This window comes from Pteronotus mesoamericanus, unplaced genomic scaffold (genome assembly GCF_021234165.1).
Source record: "Pteronotus mesoamericanus isolate MK-2021 breed Mesoamerican mustached bat unplaced genomic scaffold, CSHL_Meso_final contig_78, whole genome shotgun sequence".
In the NCBI taxonomy this organism is placed as follows: domain Eukaryota; kingdom Metazoa; phylum Chordata; class Mammalia; order Chiroptera; family Mormoopidae; genus Pteronotus; species Pteronotus mesoamericanus.
The window spans coordinates 26439591-26455037 of record NW_026555258.1 but is presented as its reverse complement, the minus strand read 5'-3'; the positions used below and the strand labels follow the sequence as shown (position 1 = coordinate 26455037).

The following is a 15447-nucleotide window of genomic DNA, read 5'->3' as shown; positions in this document are numbered from 1 at the left end:
CAGGTGAGAGGCAGCATAAGAGAACGAAAAAGGCAGAAGTCTTTTAAACATTTCAGTCCATAATCTTTTTGCCTTTGGCTGGGTCTCACTTATGATGTGCTAGGAAGAGCACTGGACTGGGAGTCAGATCACTTTACCTTTCTGGGTCCCCACTTCCTTATCTGTAAAACTGGGCCAAGAGTGAAAATTCCCTTTTAGGGCTGTGAAAAAGAACTGGAGAGAATGCACGTAAAGAGCTTTGTCCAGGTCTTGTATATAGCAAATCCTCTCTCTCTAGCTTTTATTAGAGAGAGAGGGCAATATAGACTCTTTTGTTGACAGAGTGTGGAAAACGGGAGGCTTTGGCTAGAAATAAATGATAAAGAGTTATTCAAGTGTTTTAGGGTTTGCAAACCATAAATACAACTAGACAGTACCAGATTGGTCAAGAGTAGAAAGAAAAGCTGAGGGTTCTTCTAGTAAAAAAGACATTCTTGAGAAGAATCGGTTCTGGGTTGGCCTTTGATAATCTAGATCAACGATTCAACCTTTTTTCATCTCATGGCACACATAAACTAATTACTAAAATTCTGTGGCATACCAAAAAAATATATTGTTTCTTGCTGCTCTGACTAAACAAATGTATAATTTTGATTCATTTACACCACCCTGTTATTGTCATGTTGGCTGTTGTCATTTTTTTTTTTTTTTAATTTGACAATCTAAGGGAAAAGAGGTCAGTGCCCCTGACTAAAGAGTCAGGTATTGCAAGTTTAAGAAAATTCTCGCAGCCCACTGCTGCTCTAGATGACCGGTGGTCTGGATAATGGATGTCAGGTTACTGGCATTCTGGTGGATACCTGGACATTCTTTCCTTGGTCCTTCAGGCGGTTATCAGAGATCTATCTGGTGGTTTGATGTATAACATATAGGGATATAACTAGAAAGTTAAAAAAAGTTAAAGTTCGCAGTCTTGTTAAAACAAGAATAGAACCGTTTCTTCATAGCTTAACCTTCTAGATTTTAGTAATTTGGCAGCTCGACTATAGTGGCTCCCTTTTATTTCTTTAGTCTATCCTTTACTTTAAAACAGTATTTTAAATTCAGTTGGTGTATGTGGAAATGGGGTAGGGGGGAGGATCCTAGAAATTTGCCTATTTACTCCCATCTCTAAGGACTACATAGCTTAATCAGAACTTAGGTTGGGATTCTGGTCCTGCCCATTTCTTGGTCTGTGACCTTGGACAAGTCACCTTCACCTCTCAAGGGCTCAGTTTCTTTACCTGGAAAAAAGATATATAATAGACCACTTGTCCTTCTCACCCATTCAGCTGCTGGGCGAAAGAAAGGCTTAAAAAACGCCTACAGCGGGACGGCAAAAATACCTGTTAGGGTAATGCCCACGGAACATCCCCGCCCGCCCAGCCCACCGAGGCCGGACCGCGGGGTGGCCGCGACCCCCGCCCTCCGCGCTCCCGCCCCGCCGCAGGAACAATAGCTCCCCTGGAGGCGGCGCCGGCCACGGGCGGGGGCGGAGCTGCCGGCGCGGGCGCAGGGGGTGTGCACGGGGCGGGGTCGCAGCCACCCCTCCCGCCCGCGGCTCTGTCACGCGCCCCTCACCGGGCCGGCCGGGGTCTTTTGTGACGCGGTAGCGACGGCCGCGGACACAAAGGGAAGGCGAGGAGGCTAGTGAGGGGCTGGCCCGCCCCCGCGATCCCCATCCGCCGCGCGCTCCGGCTGGCTTCCCCAGCCTCGGTCTCCCCTACGTGGGCTCGCACCCTTGCGCGCACCCTCGCGCGCCCGCGACCCTCGCACGCGCCCCGACCCTCAGACTCGGTACCGAGCGCCGCTGGCCGGGGCCTAGCGAACGCTGCGGGTGGGACGGGGATGCTGAGGGACTGCACCCGGGCGCAGCGGCGCGGCTGCTAGGAGGCACCGAGGCAGCGGTGGGGCTCCGGGCGCGCGGCTGGATGCCCCGGGCCTGCAGCTCCCTGCGCTTCCCGCCGTCCAGGGGCGCCAGCCATGGGCGCCGCGGCCACTGAGGCGCCGCTCCGGCTGCCTGCCGCGCCCCCGCTCGCCTTCTGCTGCTACACGTCGGTGCTTTTGCTCTTCGCCTTCTCTCTGCCCGGGACCCGCGCGTCCAACCAGCCCCCGGGTGGCGGCAGCGGCGGCGGCGGGGAGTGTCCCGGCGGCAAAGGCAAGAGCATCAACTGCTCAGGTAGGACTGGCCGGAGGCTGTTCCTGCTGCCCCTTCCTCCTCCGTTGTCTCCCCCTCTCTCCTGGTCCCGGAGGCCAGACTGGGAAAGGCCCCGGCGCTGGGGTCCTGGGGAGGGGGGCCCCGAGGGCGATCGAGGGCGGAGGACGGGGCGCGAGCAAGCCGTGCGGACTTTGGGACCGGCATAGAGGATGGGGAGTGGCCGTGCGTGAGTCCCTGTGTGTCGAGTGGCTGGGAGAGGGTGGCCCGGCGTGTTGGGAGGTGGTGAGGCCCGGACCCAGCGAGGCGGAGGCAACCGTCCGGGGCTCCCGTGTGATCGTGGGTGTGCACGCGGGAGCGCGTGTTTGTGTTGTGAAGGCTCGGGAGAGGGAGTGCAGCCCCAGGCAGAGATTGCTTGCTCGCTCTCTCTCTCGCTCTCTCTCTCTCTCTCTCTCTCTCTCTCTCTCACTCTCAGGGGGCTGGGGCCGAGGCTGAGGTCCAGGGGAGTGACCATGTCCTGGGGAGGTTCTTCCTTAGGGCACTAGGGTCTCGAAGGGCTGGTGTCGGTAAAGGGAACGGGAGGCCGAGAGGACGAAGATTGGCGATGTAGAGTCACTGTGTGTGTGTGTATGTGTATGTGTATGTGTATGTATATGTATGTATATATGTCCTTTGGGTGCATAGGGGAGTGCGCTGGGGGGTTGGGTGACTCTGGGTCTGTGGGTCTGAGCAACGAATAGTTCTGGGGCCCAGGAAGTGTCCCTGTGTTTTCGCGTGTTGTGCGTGAGTGAACCCTGGGTCTCAGGGATATGTCCTGGAACATGCATTGAGTTTAAGGATGGGGGTCCTGGAGTGAACCCCGTTGTGTCGATTCAGAGGGAGGGAACTAGGGAACCATCCTGTGTAGGGTTTGAGTAGTAGAAAGAGGTAATTAGGGCTCAGGCAGTGCCTCATACAGCAAGATGCGACCCTGGGTTATTAAGGTGGCGTGGAACGAGGGAATGATCCTGCGTGTGTGTTAGTGTGTTTTGCTGAGGGGCCTGGAGATTGGCAGCAACGGGAGCTAGGGAGTGACCTCTCCTCACACTCCGAGGCCGCCTGCCCCTACCCCCCCTTCCCCCGCACAGCTGTTGGAAACAAAGAGCTTGCTGGGGCTCTAATGGATGAGATGGGGAGGAGGGTATTCGGGCAGTGAAGTCCCCTCTTCCTTTCAAAAGGGGTCCCAGAGGAGCCCTGGGGCTAGGAGAGGCATCCAGGTCTCATTTAGGGGTGGGTGGGTCCTCCTGGAGCTGGCCCAGCAGATGCTAGTGATCAGAAGCCACAGCCTTGCTAACTTCCCCTTTTATCAATTCTCAATTCTCCATTTGTCTTCTTTAAATTATGGGGGTGGGACAGGAGCCTGGGCAGGAGGTGGGGCGGAGAGGCAGGGGGAGGGGAAAGGGGAGGATGGACATTAGGCCACTGGGGATCCACTGGCCTGCCTGCCAAGGCAACCTTTGTACCTTTGGGCTTTTGAAGGGGCTTTGTTTCTGGGGGAGTGAGGAGGAAGCAAGAGGGCCTTAGAACAGACTCTTAATGCTACCCTAAATGAAGAAAACCTTTGGCCTGCTGTTTAGGTTTGGAGGTAGCTAGTCTTAAGGATTTTCATAATGGTATGCTTTATGGTGGGGACAAGATTTTGAGCACACTAAACAATAGGATGTCCATTAAAAGCTCTTCCATCCATGTAATAACTTTTACTTCATTTTTCTAATGTTAAATGGGGTAATGTTTTAATAAATAATCACACACTAATGGTTGAGAAACAAAACCATTTGTATTTTAGAGTGCTTTTTGGTAACGTTCTGGTTATCAAACTTGTAAGTGATCACCCCTTGTCAGAATATTCCATGGGCTAACGTGCTATAGTCATTTGTTCTTGCTTAGCTAATTTTTTCCTTAGCAAAATATAGTGTTGATGGATGTTTTTGTGTATGTTTTCTAACTCTAGTGCATAGTACAAATTTTAAGAAGGGACCTGGAGGTCTAGAAACCATGTGGTGTGGGAAGAGGAGACTGATGGGGGATCATGGCCCTTGCTAAGCAGTTGCGTTATTTGGAGCAAATTACTTAGTTTTTCTTAGTTTTCTCTTCTATTAAAAGAAGGACTTGGATTTAATAATATCTGAGCGTTCTGTAAGGATTTATTGATATACGTGGCAATGAATTGGGCTGGTCAGAATAAGTGTTTTCTGTTGCTAAGAGATAACCTGAATAACTGAGTCTAAAGCTAGAGTTTTAACTAAATTACATTTGTAGATTCTTGTTAGGATGAAGATCTGGGAATGATTCCTATGGGAAAAAATTTAAGTTGATTAATTAGAGAATTAGAGTAGTTGGGCCTGGACCTGTACATCTGTTAGCACATCTTGATTGTGTAGATTTTTCTGTTTTTTTAGTACTCATATATTTTCCACATTTACTCCTTTATGTATTTGAATTTTAAAATCTAAGTGCTGGCCTTGACTCCCCGTGGGTTTTCATTTTGGGTTTTGGACCCTCGTTTCAACCTACTCACCTTTCTGGAGCCTGATTCTGTCAGGCTGTGTGTGATGGGTCACTCACAACTATATGGCCCTTGCACGTGAGAAGAGCTGGTCTATGGCTTTATTAAATTAATAGAAGTTGTTTAGATTATGGAAAAGGATGGAGTCCTGTGATATTTTGCTGGAGACTTCATTCCACATTGGTTGATGTTGATTCATTAATCAACCTGATATTCTACCAGCTTGCTACACATCTTCCTAGAAGAGTTTAACAGATTTTTGAGCTTCCGCTGTTCAACGTTTTCCCGTCTTTTCACCAGACTATCATTAATAGATTCTGTTAGATTGTCTTGTTAGAATCAGTTACATCATATATGTATTATCCTCCCTTTTTTTCAGTTTAGTAATCTTCACAAAAAGCAAATATTGTGTAGACTGCTTTAATAAAGACCTCATGGTGGCTTTTTCTTTTTATTGTGTTCAAAAACTTATTTACCCATTCTAGAATTTTTCAGGGAATACGTGGCATGTTTACCCATAGATGTTTTTTCTGGAGTTGCATTTCTCCCTTTTTGAAAATTGAGAATACACGCTTTTTGGCACCTTGTCAAGGTAGCCTAGGTAATCAGCAGTCAGATCTAAAAGTTTTTCAGGATCATGAGATGTGATTTGTTTGGATCAGAAAGCAAATTCTTTTGAGCTAGCTCTGTATTCCATTACCGTCCATTCTCCGTGCCACTTACCTTAAATGTTTATCTCCCTTTTATCAGAACTCTATCCTTCCCAGTTTGAAGATCATGCTCTTAGATGAAGATAAACAAAGAAGAAGCTAAATGGGTCTGCATTTGTCCCTGTCATCTCTTGATACTACATCATCTTCCCTAAGCAGTGGGCCGTTTGTTTAGCTCTTATTCTAAACAAGCTTTTAAAAAAATTTTGTTCTTGCCTCAGCTCTCCAATCATCATTCTGGACTTTATACTTACTGCTTTATTTGTATTTATTCTTTTAAAATCTAACTTATGAGAAAGTTCTCTGTCTAAAGAGTTTAGAAATGCATGATTTATTTGAAGAAAGATGAACTTTGAAGAAACGTGACCTTAGACATTTACATTTTTTCTTATTTATAACATGAAGATAATGATAATGGTCCTTTTTGGCTCTAGAGTGAGAAGAATGAGGAAGCTAAATATGTGAGATATTTCTGTTGTAGGGAATGTGGTTAAAGAGGTAGAAAAACATACTGAGAGGCTATTAAGTCACATTTGGTGATAGATATAAGGTAGAGAATTCAAAGTAGTTTTAAAAATGTCGTGAAAGAAGTGTGTCCTCTGGATTGTGATATGGTTGTAAGGCTGGAATGCATGGCATATACTTTAGATTAAGAGAAGAGCCTTCTCTTAGGTTGGTGGCAGTACAGGATTTGGAGGGAAAAAAATGAGTTTTTTCTAATAGGAATCTTGGTATGGGCACTTCTACCTACTTGGTGGGTTCTTCTTAATTTATTTGGTGAACCTTGATTGAATACCTGTTTGGTGTAATCAAATATACTAGATGTTAAGGGGAATACTGTTTATGAGAAGTCGTCCTGGCCTTTGAGGCCCTTGTATTTCTAAAGGAGGTGGTTATTAGCCTCTTGTAAATATACACAGTGGAAATTTCTATTTAACACACCTGGGCTTTCTCCCCCCATCAATATGCATTAATTGAACCACTAACAGCACTGAAATTTTTAAAGGTGTACAATTAAGTGCTTTCAGAATATTCGGAAAGTTATGTAACCATAACCACTATCAAATTCCAGAATGTTTTCATCACCCCCCAAAGAAACCCCCATACCTATTAATAGTCATTACATGTTCCTCTCTCCCCTCAGCCCCTGACAACTTATTCTTCTTTCTATCTCTATGGATTTATCTGTTTTGGATGTTGCATATAAATGGAGTAATAACACTATGTGGCCTTTTATAATTGGCTCCTTTCACTTAGTATGATGTTTTCACAGTTTAACATGTTTATATGTATCAGAATTTCAGTCATTTCTATGGCTGAGTAAGATTTCATTGTGTGGATATATACATTTTGTTTATCCATTCATCAGTTGATGGACATTTGAGCTGTTTCCACTCTTTGGCTGTTAGGAAGAATGCTGCTATGAGCATTCATGTACAAGTTTTTGTGTGGGCCTATGTTTTCATTTCTCTTGGGTATATACCCAGGGGTAGAATTGCTGGACCACATAACTCTGTGTTTAACATTTTGAGGAATGGCCAAACTTTTCCCCAAAGCAGCTGCGCCATTTTACGTTTTTACTAGCAGTGTCTGAGAGTACCAATTTCTTCACATCCTCTTATTGTCTTTTTGATTATAGTCATCATAGTGGGTGTGAAGTTGTGTATCGATGTGGTTTTGATTTGAGTTTCCCTAATGACTAATGATGTTGAGCACATTTTCATGTACTTATTGGCCATGTAAATGGCCACATAAATTTCTTACTTGGAAAAACATCTATTAGATTTTTTACTGGGCGTAATTTTAACAATCTGAATTAAACAGTACTAAGTTCCACAGCACACAGATGCTCTAATTGGTAGGTGAGCTCTAGTTTGCCTATCATTTGATTTCTCTGCTTACTAAGAAATAGTCAGTTGTGTTTGTTCTCCACTTATTTGTACCATGGGTATTTGTGAGTATAAATTAAGTATTACTCAAATTGATTAAATATGAATGTGCAAAGAGTTGTTTTTATGAAATGCTTTGAAAAGACTTGATAAAGTCAAGAGGCCGAATGAATTGCCTTTCATTGAATTAGACTGTGGTAAAGACAGCTGAAACAGCTTGGAGAAACCTTGTAAATCTCTGGAAGGGTTCTGCTCCTAGAAAACTTTGCAAGTATTTTTTTAAGTCCCTGTTCCACTTTAAAGGAAAACGGACATTGTAGATAATGGATTATGGGTGTGGTTTAGCCAAGAAATTGACCCCCATACTTAAAGAAGTTTTGGCACAACATGGGGAAAAGAATATACTCTCGTTTATATGTTCGAAGTTAAAAGTAGCTAAAATGGGTACATATCATTTCTACATGATTTCCTGCTTTACCTGACTTTTTTGATTAATCGGTCAGCGATTACTTTCGTGTGTGTTTGAAAAGAGGGTTTCCACTGTGCATGGGGCCCTGTTAGATGCAGATACAGTGTCAGGGGGATGTGTAATTCTGATTTGTAAGATCAAACACACTTTCCCAGAGTAGGAGGCACTCGGCTGGGCTTTACGGGCAGCGGGGAATGTCTTCGTGGAACACCCGGCACACTTGCCCGAGGCCTTTGCTGTTGATGTTCCTTTTGCCTGGAACCTTCTGGTCCCAATAATTCAGCCCTCAGCTTTTTCAGGTTTGAATGGCACTTCCAAAATAATGCCTTAAAATGGCAGCCTTTTCCACCTTCCGTCCCCTCTGCGCCACTCCCATCCTCATCTTTTTCCTTTTCTCCTGCTCCAAAGCGCCTTTTCCTTGTGATGTGTTACTTAGGTCTCCTCTTTGTAGCTCCATGAGGGCAGGGGTTTTTGTCTGTTTAGTTAACTGTGGTGTGCACTGTCCCTAGAATGGTGTCTGGCACATGTTTAACAACGTCCCTTACATATTTAATGTATGTGCAATGAATTACCGACTGAATGAACACAGAACCTGAGTAGAGTTGAAAATGGTATTCTAGGCTGAGGGAATGGTGTTAGAAAAGGCACAAAGACACGGGGGCAGTGAAAGGAGTGTTTTGGGATACAGGGATATGGGCATTTAGGCGGGAGATGAGTCACACACTTGCCACGACAGCAGTGGAAGGCCTGGGAGGCTCGTCTGAAGGTTTGGCACTTGCTCTGAAGACACGGGGATGCTTTCGAAGGATTTGAGTAACACTGTGGTTTTAGAAAGCAAAGTTTGCATTGCTGAAGAAGAAAAGGAGAAGGGAAGAAACTGAGAGCACTGGGGAAGATAACAGTGGAAGTAGGGGGAACTGAGAGGACCTATTTGGCCTGCACAGTGTGTTTAAAAATTGCATTGGGTCCTGGCTCTGGTGGCTCAGTGGTTTGAGTGCTGGCCTGCGAACCAGGGGGTCGCCAGTTTGATTCCCAGTCTGGGCACATGCCTGGGTTGCAGGCCAGATCCCCAGTTGGGGGACATGAGAGGCAACTACATGCCAGTGTTTCTTTCCCTTTTTTTCTCTCTTGTTTCCCTTCTCTCTAAAAATAAGTAAATACAGTCTTTTTAAAAAATTAAGAAAAATTGCATTGGTTATTAGCCATTAGAAATCTGGAGGTGTCACTTAAAAATCTGGACTTTGGTCTTCCCTTCTAAAGTCGGAGGTATTGGCAACACTGGGCTCCCATTTCCACGTGGCAGAAATCAGCCAGAGCTGTCCAGTGGGGCGGGAGCCCTTGACTTTGCTAGCCTTCCATTGGTCTTTTTCTCCCTTAGCTGCTTCTGGCTCTCCTGCTGTAGGAGGTCGGGGGAATTGTGATGCTCTTAATGTGGGATGGAGAGCCTGTTTGGAAGAGAGTCAAATTGGTGTCTATTTCTTCCCTCGTTGCTGTTATTCACAGTCACCAAGTTGGGTGGAAAGCCTTGCTTCTTGTCTGAACACCCCTCCTGCCTTCACTGCGCTCTGTCCTTTTCAACTCTTTCCTTGGCTGCACTTCCTACCGCTTTGTATTTGAAAGCCACCCTGCTATCTCTGATTATACCATTCTCTTGAAATTCTTTCTAATGATTTTTTAATCATATCTATTTTCCTTTATTAATTTTGTATGTTACTTTTAGTACTTCCTTTCCCTTTTTCAACTTTTCCTCTTTTTTTTTTTTTTTTTTGTTGTCTTCCTAAATTCTTTAGGTGGAAATAGACCATCATGTTTTTTTTTTCCTTTCCATTACAGGTATTTCCGGTAAAGTTCCGTTCATCATTGTTATAAAACATGTATCTAGATATGTTTACAATTTGCTTTGCATTATGGTCTAAGAATCTACCATGGAATTTCTAGCTTTTGTATTGAAACTAGGTGTATCTCTGAGTCCTAGTATGAGATTACGTGAAAGATCCTTAGACCCCAGAAAAGAAAGTGTTATTTCCTTGGCTTCTAAGTGCCCTATTATGTAACCTAATTTTACCTAGAATTTTTTTATTTTGAATTAATTTCAAACCTGGAGGAAAGTTACAGGTTTCTCAGTTGTTAAGATTTTACCCCATTTGCCGTATTGTCGCTTTCTATATCTACCTGAATCAATCTTTTTCTGAACCCGACTCTGCCAAGTTGGTCCCTAACCAGGGGAATGCTTTAAAATATGCGTTATGTCCTCTACTTTTCTTTGTTTTGTCACCTCTTGATAATGAACTATTGAAGCCTCCAATTACAGTGATATAGGTTTATTTTTCACAGTTTTCCAGTTTATCATCTTTCTGTTACTGTATTTGGGACCTACCCAAATACATATAAACAAATAAAAACAAAATTTTATTCTTTTCATTTTCTGTTGCATTTTTAATTTTCATGTAGGGTGGATTTAAGGTATCTCCTGAAGTCATAATGATACTCACCTTTTTCTGGACTTGTGTTTGTCTTCTAGTTTTTAAGTGTATTTGTTTCCCAACACAGATGTAGACTGTTCTGCTCTCATAGGCATTCACCCATTTACATTAAATGAATTATTATTGTGCCACTGTCCTCCATCAGCATCAGCATCATCTTTAAAAGTGTACAACCAAGTATTTTTTTTTTTGTATAGGCACAAGGTTGTGTACCTATCTCTACAATCAATTTTAGTACATGGATTTCTTTTTCCCAGAAATAAACTTCATAGTGTTTAGCAGTCACTCCCCAAACCCCATTTCCCCAGCCATCGACAGCCACTAACCTACCATCTTCTACTGTGTATTTGCCTATTCTGGACATTTCCTATGACTGGAGTCACATAATATGTGGCCTTTTGTGATTGACTTCTTTCACTTAGTATCATATTTTCAAGGTTTATTTGTGTTGTGATCTGTATCAGAATTTCATCCCTTTTTATGACTGATGGACATTTGGGATGTTCCCACTTTTTGGCTCTTATGAATAATGCTGCTATGAACATTCATGTACAAGTTTTTGTGTGGACATATGTTTTTAATTCTCTTGGGTTTATACCTAGGGGTAGAATTACTGGGTCACATGGTAACTCTGTTTAACATTTTCAAGAGCAGCCAAACTTCTCCAAAGTTCCTGTATCCTTTTATATTTTCATCAGCAATGTCCAATGGTTCCAATTTTTCCACATCCTAGCCATTATTTGTTATTGTCTTTCTTTTTTTTTATTATAACCAAACTTGTTCTTTTAAGTTCCTATTTTTTATTGCTCATTTTCCATGTATACGTAAACGTGTGTGGTTTCTTTAATGAAATTTGAATTCTCAATCTCCTTTAAGCTGGGTTGGGATATAATGTCATCCTGTTTCCCTTCCTTCTCCTCTCTTTTTTTCATTGTTAGAAAAAGTGTTTTAACAAAATTATTTTCATTATTCCTGTTACTAGTTTCATTATTAGCTTCTCTCATTGGAGAAACGAGGCATTTAGGAGTTGGCCTACTTCTCATGCACTTTGAAATTCTGTTTAAATCTTAAAAATTCCCTCAGCATTTGCTTTTAGTTTATCAGGGGATTTTAATCCTTTGCTACAATTTGAATATATTTCTATTTTTATTAGTGTCATGCATTTTTCATGGCTCAGTTGTTTCATCGTTTTCTGAAAAGTCACTTCAAGGTTCTAAGTTCTTAACACATTCTTTTGACTTCAAAAACGTTGGCAGGTATTGATTTCAGCCTCAGCTCCTATGTCTCTCTTTTGTGCAAGTATTCTGAGCCTTTCTTTCCATGGTTTAAAAAAATATATAGAAAAAGAACAACCACACCTTTTTCTTTGTTATAAAAGCAGTATTTTTTCATTGTAAAAAATTTGAGGAATATGGAAAAATATAAAGAAACGTGATGATTGTCAGTCACCTTTGTAATAACTTAAGGTTTATGCTAAAGTTCTTTCATTTTATACCAGAAACATTTTGAACCTTTTTCTTGATATTAGTGTTTGCTTTGGCATTTTTTTGTTTAACCTGGAGTCACTATTGTTCACAGGTCAGATTTCCTTTAAGGTTTTAAAATTCAGTTTATTTTGCCTTGTCAGCTTTCATCCAATACTGTTTTGCAAGTGACTCTAAACTGCTGTTATTTCTATATCAGTTGTGTTGTTTACAGCCTCATATATTTAGATTTTTGTTCACAAGTCAGCTCAGTTGTCTAATATCCTGTGTTCATTTTTCATAGTATTTTTTTTCTCTTCAAAATATTTTGAGATATTTTTTAGGTGGTGCAGTTGTGTTTACCATTATTGTTTCCTTTTTCTAGTTCAGACCATAAGTGCTTTCTAATTACCATTTAATTAGACTTAGTGTTTTGTTTTTTTTTAATTTCTTCTCTATTTTACAATTTGCTGGGGTTTAATGTTGTGCTTGTTTTAAAGTTTGGGTTTTGGTTGTTTCAACTGAAGAGCAGAAGCATCATTTATAGTGTCTGCTGCTCTTTTGTCAGGATCTCACTTAGTCCTGGCACTGCTGGGAGGGATTATTATTATATCTGTTTTTACTCCAGGGAACTGGCATTGGCCGATACTGTATAATTGCGGCTCCAACTCTGGGGCTCTTTCAAATGCAGAGTTTTGTGAAGCTGTGTTAAAATTCTCTTTTAAAATAGTTAATATCAGGCTCTCCAACACCAACCTGCAGGTTGTTTTTTAGAATTTTATCTTCGTGGATGACTTCCCTGGATTCTGCTCCCTTTTGTTCCAGTTAGTGTTGAAGAGACTAAAGAATAGTGGTTATAAATGGAGCAAGAGGGCAATATTCTTGTGTTTTGATTTATTTCTTGGTATTTAAAAAATTTTGGTAGTGGAAATGTGTTGAGTGTACTTTACAAAATTTTAAAATATATATGTAAACATGTATATGTTGCAAAATATAAATAGGATGATAACTATATAGTTTTATAACCTTTTTTCACTTCACAATGGATCTTGATCTTAATATATCAATATGTGTTTCTACCATATACTTTAATTTTAATGGCTGCACAGTATTTCATCAATAATTTATTAATTTATTCCCAACAGATGGACACTTAGGTTGTTTTAAACACTTTGCTGTTATAAAAAATGTTAATGTTAACAATTTTGCATATATATTTTTGTGTGTTTTTTTTCTTCTCTCCCTATCATAATTTCCTAGAAGTAGAATTATTGGGTTAAAGGATAAACACAATCAAATATACTGCCACATTATTCTGTGAGAGGTTCTATCAATTTATACCCTCATTGTTGGTTCCAGCATTCATTTTCTCATACCTTCTTCAGCACTGGTATTAATTAAAAAAAAACAACACCTGACTCTCAATACAACACTTATTATGTGTCCTGCACTGCTCTGAGTGCTTTCTACAGCTTTATTTAGTCCCCCATTAACATTGTGAGGAGGATACTGTTCCTACCGTCTTGCCTCGGAGAAGGAAAGGAGGCGCACAAGGTGGTAAATGACCGAGGAGAAACACAGTGAGGCGTGACAGAGCCAGGGTGCTGACCTAGGTGGTCCGTTTCTAGGGTCTGCCCTTTCAACACCAAATTGTAATGCCTGTTTATTCTTCTTAAAGTTTAATATGATTTTTCTGAATTTTAAAATTATTTTTATTTTTATCGAGATATTCACATAACATAAACTTTACCATTTTAAAGTGTGCATTTCAGTGGCTATATTCACTATGTTGTGCAACCATCACGACTATCTGCTATCTAATTACAGAACATTTTCTTTACCCTGAAAAGAAGTTCTTTACCTATTTACAGTTTGGTTCCAGTACTTCTCTGCCCCCATTCCCTGGCAACCATGTAGAGACTCCGTGTCTTTATGGGTTTATCTGCTCTGGACATTTCATGTGAATGGAATCATACAGTATGTGGTCTTCTGTGACTGGCTTCTTTCACTTAACATTTATTTTCAAGATTCTTACTTGTTGTAGGGTGTAATTGTTTGTTCTGATTTAAAAGTAATAGAAGTTCACTGTAAAACTCAAACAATTCAGAAAAGTACAGAATTAAAGAAGAAAGTTTAAATTCTACCAAGAGACCACTGTGGTTTGTATTTCAGCATATATACCCTACAGATTTTTAAAATAGGCATTACAAATAGGTTGTGTTACACATTAAAAAAAAAAAATCTCCCTTTAAAAAAAAATGTGTTATGTCAGGAAATGTGCAGATTCTCCATTATTCTTTTAAATAACTGTACTGTAACAGTTTTAGTTCACGTGTCTGTGAGAAGGGAACACACAGGTTTGGCAAGCTAGTCAGAAGCAGGAATAAGAGAGCATCTCAGTTGAAGACCTTTGCTAGGGCTGGACAGGGCCAGAAAGACCCTGGGCACCTTTCATGCGCAGCCAGGAATGTAGGTCTTTTCTCCTTTCTGACTGTGCTGTAGGTTTTCCCACAGCAAATGCAGGGAATGGTGGCAGGTTTCGGAGAGGAGGGTTGACACCATGCGAGTGGTGGTTAACAAAGGGTGGTTTGGCAGTAAGTAGTATGTCGAAGGGAATGACAGATATTGGAGTCAGATTAATTGTGTGGCATATGTGAAATTTCTCTGGTTAAATATAGCTTAGAGAAGTTTTAGTCATCCCTGCTGTTAATGCTGTTTAATATTAATATAAACTGTTTTTGGTTTTGTATCATGAAATACTGAGTACAGTTGATTTTCTCCCTCATATCTTTATAGTAGAGGGTAACTACTGTTATCTGATTTAGTGAACAAGTGGAAGAGAGTTTTAATTTCTAATGCATCTAATTTCTTGGGACTGGAGTCAACATTTACCAGATCTCTAACAGTCCGACCTCGGTTCTCCAATGTGTTTCATCTCAAACAATTTGGTTCTTGCACAGCCTTCTGGAATGAATTAAGAACCGAGGTTCTGCTATTTGATTTTACCTGAACTGTATTTTCAGTCATTTTTGTCATTAATGGTGTCCCTCATATTGGTCTGGGGGAAGAAAAGAGGTGAATTTTTATTTAATACCAACTGAAAAACAACAGTGCATATCTAACCATTACAATATGGAAGGAAGGTGTTAGTATTCTAAAAGGTGAAGAACTGTCATGGGAACCTGGTCCTTTTGACCCCCACACTAATGCTTTGTTCTCTATGTAGCAAATTGTCTCTGGGGTTGTGTCCCCCCCACCCTTCGTTAAATATAAGCGTATAGAATAGAGGAAGAACTCATCCATTGCTCAGCTGGTGTAAACACAGTCCCGTTACCCTCTGCAGTTTTTCCTGGCTGGATTTTCCCGTGTGTGTTTTTTATACGCAGTCATGGTGCATGTGTGAAGTTTTGTCTTCTGCTTTTTCACTTGACATTCATCAGCATATTCTCACATTGTCACACAAAATATACATAACCTCCTAAACAGCTGTATAATATTCCATGGCTGTACCACACCATTTCCTGGTGTGGGATGGTCTGCATGTATAAATATTTTAAATACGTTTTCATATTTAGAGATTGTGGAACTGTCTCCTAGGCAGTTGGATGCAGGGTCAGGAACAAGCTGGCCTTGTTTTGGGGGTGAAACCATCCAGCAGGGGTCCTGTCAGATTGGACTGGTGTGCTTTCCTGAAAAAGGGAAAGGTTTCCCAAAT

The 15447-nt window shown here is 41.5% G+C and overlaps 1 protein-coding gene across 1 annotated transcript in view; it reads left to right on the top strand.

Annotated features, from left to right (window-relative positions):
• Positions 1-2001: 2001 nt before the first annotated feature.
• The window catches only part of TMEFF1 (transmembrane protein with EGF like and two follistatin like domains 1), a 77817-nt gene continuing 64371 nt past the window's right edge, over positions 2002-15447 (top strand). The window contains exon 1 of the mRNA XM_054584607.1: positions 2002-2197. Coding sequence (XP_054440582.1) covers positions 2002-2197 — 196 coding nt within the window. The remainder of the gene's footprint in view (positions 2198-15447) is intronic.